Source organism: Archocentrus centrarchus, chromosome 23, assembly GCF_007364275.1.
Source record: "Archocentrus centrarchus isolate MPI-CPG fArcCen1 chromosome 23, fArcCen1, whole genome shotgun sequence".
In the NCBI taxonomy this organism is placed as follows: domain Eukaryota; kingdom Metazoa; phylum Chordata; class Actinopteri; order Cichliformes; family Cichlidae; genus Archocentrus; species Archocentrus centrarchus.
Window position 1 is genome coordinate 6208324 of NC_044368.1, and position 7818 is coordinate 6216141.

Consider the following 7818-nt stretch of genomic DNA (forward strand, 5'->3'; position numbering starts at 1 on the left):
AAGTTTTATTTTGTTTTTCACATGTGTCTGCTCTCTTATTTCCTACAGTAAATTCATTTTATTGTAACTCACAAACATTCATTAATGATGCTCATGCTTCCCAGCAGGGCCGGTACACTCTTCCTATCATACATCGCAGCACTAGGAGAAGAAAGAAGAAAACACAGAGCATGAATTTATATAGTATTAAGTAAAAATGTTATTCATGTTCCAAGAAATATTGGTTTTCCATATGCTTACTGTCAAGATCAGTATCTCTGCGATCTATCTTCATGCCGTACTCTGCAGGAGTGTGGCTCGGGCTTCGATCTGTCAGCAGAGGAAGGCTCCGGGTGAAGGCTGGGTTCAGTCCTCGAACACTGTGCCCTTTTAACCTTGCCTCCTGAAAAAAAATTGTATTGGTCACTGATTACATGTGACACCCGAAGCCCACACACACATTCCCGTACTGCAGGATGTGAACTCTGGATGGTCAGGTTGCAGCAACAGCTTTTAAAGATTATCTTTTTACTTGTAGTACAGGTGCTGGATCTGCTTTTACCAGTTGATCCAAGCCACAGGAACTCCAAATGGAAGAAATGTGTTCCCTTGTTTTACTATATCACAGTGGCCCGTTTTCTTCCACAGCTCCGGTTCACCCAGATGTCTTTGTTATCTTCATCATGGCAACCTGTTTCCCATTACCACAGAGATAACTACCCTGTTCATAACACACAAGTCACAGTCGGCAGATAAACCCTTTGCACATCGCAGCCAAACGTTTGAGGGGAACACTGATATATCATCATTCTTCCCACTGAGAGTCCAATAAATCTTTATAGGCTTGTGATCATTTGACCTTTTCGCCTAATGGTATTTCCCAGTTTTCCAATGTTGCCATAAAATATTTTTATAGATGTGTGTGAAATATTGACAACAGTAGAAGTGAGGGCGGTGGCCAATTGAAAGTGGTCAAGTGTGCAGTTGCAGGATGGAGATAATGTGCTCTTTGTTGTTGAACTATGGTTAGCTGAGGTTGTTTGTAAAAAAAGAAATCTTGTACAATGAAGAGTTATGATGCATGGCCATCACTGGCAGAACAGTGTTAGGCTGAATGGCAGTGGATAGTTTGCTGTTAGTTATTTAACCCAAAAAAAGAATCAAAATTGCTGGTTGTAATTTTCTTCCAGCACTATAGTGCTTACCCTTTCAGGAGAGAGTAAGAAAATGGTTAATGGTGTTTATGTGGAGACTGGGAGCAGGGTTTGCCTCTGGTAAAATAAGCCTTTTAGTATTGTTAATTTAAAAGTGGACCTATTATTTTTTTTTCCTTATTTTCTGTGGATGCTTGTATAAAAACATGGCTAAAGTTTCAAATAGTGAGGTCATTGTGTACATATTAATCTGCTCTATATGCTGTTTTTCAGAAGAGTTTTCCACTCTGGATAGGAAACAGATTTTTTCTCACAATGTCAAAGTGTACTCCTTTTTGACGCCGTGTTATTGTTTGTTGGCTTTTGATTGGACATTTCATCACAGTTAGGGTTATATTGCCACCTGTTGCTTTACATGCTGTTGACAGGCCACAAGATAATTTTTTGCTTTTTCGTGTGCTATTTCATGAACTGTGGGTAACACAAAGCTGCTCTGTTTGTCAGTTTACCACTTGGCTACATAATGGAAAATGGAGGATTCATTATTTGTGGACCAAAATCAGCATATATCAGTCTCTTGACCATAAATTCTGTCAAAAATCTATCCCAGATTAACAGTAGAGCAACAATGAATGGCTGGAGTTCAGTTTAATGCCTTCTGGGACAAGGGAAGGTCTTCTATTAACCTCATTTTGCAATATTAGTAATTATAAACTGCTTCCAGAGGAGAGGGCCCGATGGGTTTTTTTTTTTTTTTTTCGGTCATGTAGGCAAACTGTACTTCTTCCTAATAACCAACCTTCTACAAGTTGTACTAATAGCTTATTTTCTGGTTAATAAGTTATAATACTATCAAGAATGAGAGAAAAACTATTTGGTTTGCACATTAAGGGAAAAGCTGAAAAAAAAATGTATTTTTATTTATATTATATCTGACTTATAACCATTAAGTGATGGTTATAAAGCCTTTAGGCACTTATTAGAAATTTTAACAGTTTTTTGTTTATTTTTCCTCTTAAAAAAGCAAAGCTTAGGGGTGCTGGTTTAGCTCACTGGGGTGAGCAGATAACCCATATGCCATAAGGCTAATGCAGAAGCCATTTACTGCTTGTCTTCCCCCTGCTCTTTCTCCCAGTTTTCCTGTCTTCTCTCCACTGTTCTATCAAAATAAAGGCTAAAAACCCCATCAAAAAGGAAACACGTTGATGATGATGACTGTTGCAACACTTACCGAGATGACGATCCTTGGGTTCCCATTTTCATCCCTGATGAGGCTCCGTTTGAACACTGGTGGGGCAGGCTCAGATAGGGACTCATCACCCAGTATCAAACCCAGGCCTTCTTCTTCGGTTGCACCATCCTCTGCTTTGGTTGCAGGCATGGCTACTGTGACTGAGTGGCTGCTCAGCTCAGTAAACAGCAGCAGAGTTAAGAGGACAGAGTAGACAGAGATCATCGTATCTACAATGTTTAGTTCTTGAGACTTTCGCCAAATGAGCCTTGCCTAAGGACAGTTATGATTGGGATTTCGGCTGCTTTATATACTGAGCGAGGCAGCAGTTTACTGCCAACTCACAATTGTGTTCAATGTCCAAAATCATCATCACATCTCCAACAGGGATACATCTATGCATAAGGCCAAAGGTCACAGCAGATGTAGCATAAATCCATCAACAGGGAAGCTCAAGGTGACAAACTTTCTTTAGTCAGTTTAGAGATGTGATGAATTGAAATTATTTAAGGGAGTGAAACATGGTGCGATGTCATTTTTACCACATTAAAGAGCTGGGGTAAGAAGGCTCACAAGAAGTCAGAGGGCAGGAAGTGATTGCGGATTTCTTCCTTCAAAATCCCCATGTTGAAATTAACCCAGCAGGTGATAAGATGGACACTTGCTGCAGTAAAAAAGACACCTCATCATAGGGATTCTTGCAGAGACTCAACAAGATCCCCATCAACAAAGACTTGTAGCCTCCAAACTCTGGCAGAAAGGCACCTAATTAGATTATTTGTTGCTACAGCTTTAGTTGTCTGGTGTGACCAATCGCTAATATACTTTCTTGCCAAGACTTTGGATTGAAGATTGGTTCCCATCTTTGAATAGCCTGTTAGTTTAACTTGGCTCAAAGGCTGGAAACAGGAAGAAACAGCTAGCATATTTTGCCTGAAAGTAGAAAAAAGAAAAAAAATATATATATGCCATGTTTGCATATCTAAAAGTCACAACTGTAACACCTTCGTAACTTTCTGGAGCCTTGAGAAGAGGTTTATCTTATTTATAAGGAGACTAAACCAATGAGTTGCTTGTGCAAGCTCTATAAGTTCTGTTTTAAAGTTATGTTCTAGTGGCCATACGAATTGGTGCATGTACAGTGTGTTCTGGTGTGGTCACTTTTAGATGGTTTTGAGCTTGGTTAGTAACCAAGAAAACTGATATTCCCATCATTTTTTTTAACACTGTAAAAGGAGCACATTTTAATGCAAACCGCGATACTTTCCTAGTGCTAACCACGTAGTTTATGTTCCTAAATCTAACTAAAAAAGTATATCTTAAAAGAGATTGAACTCAAGCCTAATGGTTAAGTCGGTTATGTTTGTGCCTCCATATCGCCAACCGCCTAATGAGAACTTTTCTTTTGAAGTGTAAGCAATTCTGTGTGTTGTTTAAAGAATGCTTACATCAAACAATACAAAAAAAACCAACCCAATATGATTGTTTTGTTTGAAGACTTGGGTTTTTTTATTCCATGCTTTTGTAGTAGTTCTAGGAGTGGTCAGTACGCCTCTTAGATCAAGACGTCAGATACCTCAACAACTATTTGCTGGGTTTCCATTTAATCTTGTGCAGACGTGTGGTTCCTGGAGAATGGATTCTTCTGATTTTGGTGATATTTGATAGTCCAAGCCTCCCAACAGCTTTCTGTAAAGCTGCTAGCATGACTCTTAGTGTGCTTTCCTTACTTGTTTGGTTGTTGCTTTCAAACAGTTAATGCAAATGAAAATTACAGGTGTGAAACATCTCCTGAACCAAAGATCTGAACTTTGATGCAGCAAAAAATGGTGGTTGTGGAATTAACCATGGGCTTCAGAGGGTTTGGATGGTCACACAAAAAGTTAAAGTGGGCTGTTGTTCAGTCCTGTACTGGTCATTTTTTTTCCTCCTTCTGTTTACTGACATTGCTCTTAAGATAAAGGATGGGTTGGACTTGCATGGCCTCCACCTCCAGGTGGAGTCTTCTGTTCCCGCTTGTTCCTTGTTGGTCCTGAACAACTCAAGAGTTCACTACCTGCAAGTCTCACTTATCTGTTCCCACCAAGCTGGTCCACTTCATCTGGAAAGTCTTGGGTAAGTACTCTCCTCCCAGACTCACCTGCCTATCCACCCTCCAACAGTTCCAACTGTCCACGGATCCCTGGCCAGTTACTTCTCTCTTCGCACTCACTCCGGATTCTCGAAGTAAGAACTCCAGTCCAAACAATGAGCAACAAGCTCAAAACAGAGCCTGGACCAATTTTCTTCTCCTCTTTCCCATAGTTGCCCACCCAAGCTGCCAGCCCAGTTTCTCTGAGACTCGCTTATTGCAAGTTTGTCTTGTCACTCCCATGTCCTTACTAATAAATCATTTGAATGCTACACTGTTGTGTTTTGGGTCCTGCTTTAGATTCCACCAATTAGTGTTGCCTATAAAGGTCATGACATACGTGGCAAAAGGAGGATCCATCCATTCATCCATTTTTTTTCTACTTATCCAGAATTGGACCGCAGTGACAGCTGGCTAAGCAGTGTATTATCTATGCCCTATTGCCAAATAACATTTTCCAGTCTTTCTGGTAGTTCCCGAGGGAGATCCCAGGCCTTTTGAGATATAATCTCTCCATGGACCTCTGTGTCTGCCCTAGGTTTTCTCCCATGTGAGTGGATCAACTCAATCTGTTTTTGTTAATGTTTGGTCTTCTCTGTGGTAAAGAGGAGGCAAGATGTTAGAATACATTCCTACAATATGATAAAAAGTAAGCTGAACAATAAAGAGAGAAGATATGAGAACAATGCAATGTTAAGGTAAAGAAACTGTTCACAAAAGGTCAGTAAATCTAATCCTTTCCTTCATTTGTCTCCATTCATTCAAACACCAATAGAAGGCACTTGCCCAAATTGACAGGATGTTGATGTCATACTTTAAGGTGTAAAAAGGCCCTCATTCTGATTTCAGTTGTGTTTCTGTACTGATGTTGCAAACATGTGAATTAAAGAGCTTTAGAGATGCTGGTAGGAGGGTTTTGCTCTGTCAAAAAGAGCCAGGTTAGCGGTTTTCACTCTTTATTCTAAGCTAACCAGTCGCTGGCAGTAGCCTCATATTTACCACACTAATCAGAGAGTGGTGTCAGGTGTTAGTGGGACCTTCTCATCTAACTCTCATCAAGAACGCAAATAAGCAAGCTGTCAAACTCTTCGTTTAAAGGAGAATTTGATCTGCCACAGCCTTGTGATCAAGCCTTCAGGCTGTTTGATCACAAGCACTCACACCAAGGTGCTGACCATCAGCTGAGGATAAAAGGCGGAGGCAAGCAAAAATGTTGACATAGCTCCTGGTAGGTTTCTTCTCAGCTCAAAGGGCTTGCCTTATTAACATCACAAGAGCCGTGAAGCAGGGGATGGAGAACCAGGACATGAATAATAGCTATTGAACTCAGCTGAAGTGATTTTACTTGGAGCGGTCAGCCTTTATTTTGTAAGTATTATTGTTGGAGGGCGAGGGCTTCTACTGAAGGACTGAACTTGTCCACAGGGGCACGGCCGTTCCAGCAGAAGCACAACTGAACTTGCGAGCTTCATGCTCTGTTGTTGTAACCTTTCTCGCACTCTCTTTCGGATAATGTATCCCTCCCTTTTCCCATATTTCTCCTTATAGAGGTTGCATTCATGGACAGTGGATGGACTGGGAAATTAAAGCAAGTCCACCTGATTTATAGCCTCTGGGCTCTGTCAGCCTCCCTGGCACTTGCTGAGAGGAGTCAACGAACTCTGAGCTGTGGGGAAGGTCTCTCTCTATCTGGTAACTCTGGTCTGAATTTCTAAGAAATCATTATCATAATTCTGTAACAAAGAGCAGAAAGCCAAGAATCAAATAATCTTATGAAGACCAGATGTGATTTGGTGGGTATCCATGAACATTATTTACTAAATCTTAATGTTTCCACAACAGGGCTTGTCAAATCTTCAGCTCATGCCAGCAAAGTTTATTCAACTACTGACTTGCAGTTGGTCTTGTTTGTATGCGCTGGTAATTGTATCCAGATCTGATTCGGCCTCGTGCATGTTTTAAATTTTGAACGCGGTGAAGTGTTTTTTTTTTTTTTTTCATCGGTTCAGTCAGCTCCTTGCATCACCTGTCAGTTGCCGGTGCTGTATTTCAATCACACCGCCTACATCTTTGTGCGTAAAAGAGACCTCATAATAAGTCTGGGCTCTATGACATCAGTAGCAGCATTGTTTAATAATCCTCCGGGGTCCAACACGTTATTTCCTCGTCCTGTATTAACACTCTGCCTTTCATCACCAACACTCATCTTCTAATGAAAAACAAAAAAGAAAGAAAAAGACAAACACTGTTGCAGTGCAGGGGAAGCTCTGGTTCCAAGGAAATGTGATGCTCCGTCCAGGATGCTTCACATCTATGTGTGTGTCTTGAGCTGTGCCAGAGGCCGGCATGCTGCATTCAGCAGAGATGCGGGTGCAAAAGAGGGGGGAATCGCATTTTGGGCAGGATTTTTTTTTTTTTGCCCAAAGAACAGACCATGGTTTCCTGGAACAATGCAGCTGATGAGAGTCTCTCCAAGGAAAATAAGGCTCTGACATCATGGGTTCTTAATGCACACAGCTGAGCCAACACTCTCTCCTGCTATAATCAAGCCTCAGTGAATTTCCACTGTTGACTGAAATTGAGAGAAAGAGAATCTCCAAATCTGATGCTTTAGACACTTTTTAAAATACAATCTTTAATCTAGCTGCTTATATTCTTGAGTTAGCACCGTGCACTTGCAGTTTTATACTGGACTTTGGCTCATGCTAACAATTAAATAAAACACAGGGCTACTTGTAAATTTCTCATGGTAAATGCATTACTGTCCGAGGCTGAATTTTACCCCCAAAATGTAAGGATGTTTGGGATTAAAGGCAAAACATGCTGACAACAGTAAGGAGCAAAAGTTAAATCCCAGTCATGTGAAATCCTGAGTGTCCTTTTGGAAAAGAAATGGGTGGTGGGAGGCTGATGAGGCCTTACAACTGCTTTTCTCTGTAAAACAACCAGCAGAATAAGTAGTAAAATTGGTGAGGGTAGTAAAACAGACCACAAGGTCATTCAAAAGACAATTGTGTGCTTAAGATGAGGAGTTGAAGAGTGTGGAGAGATTGTGTTTCAGACCTCTGTCCAAAATCTGTGTCCTCAGATGCACTGGATCCCGAGTGCATGCAGATCAATGGGAAGGGATTGTTCTTTCCAGAACCATCCTGGTTCTTGAGGTTATTCAAACATCTTTGTGTGTTGCACTTCTTTGACTCACCATGTAATCCAAAATTAGCCCATATAAGAGCATAAAATGAGCATTTTAAAGGCATCCCACTGTTTGTACTGCATGACTCTGTACATTCATAATCACTTTGATAACTGGCTTACATTCTCTC

The 7818-nt window shown here is 40.8% G+C and overlaps 1 protein-coding gene across 1 annotated transcript in view; it reads right to left on the reverse strand.

Annotated features, from left to right (window-relative positions):
* Window positions 1-329, reverse strand: part of nup37 (nucleoporin 37) — a 33964-nt gene extending 33635 nt beyond the window's left edge. Inside the window, exons 1-2 of the mRNA XM_030720136.1 lie at window positions 241-329; window positions 73-141 (exon numbers count right to left, since the gene is read on the reverse strand). Coding sequence (XP_030575996.1) covers window positions 73-134 — 62 coding nt within the window. The 5' untranslated portion in view covers window positions 135-141; window positions 241-329. The remainder of the gene's footprint in view (window positions 1-72; window positions 142-240) is intronic.
* Between the last annotated feature and the right edge of the window lie 7489 nt (window positions 330-7818).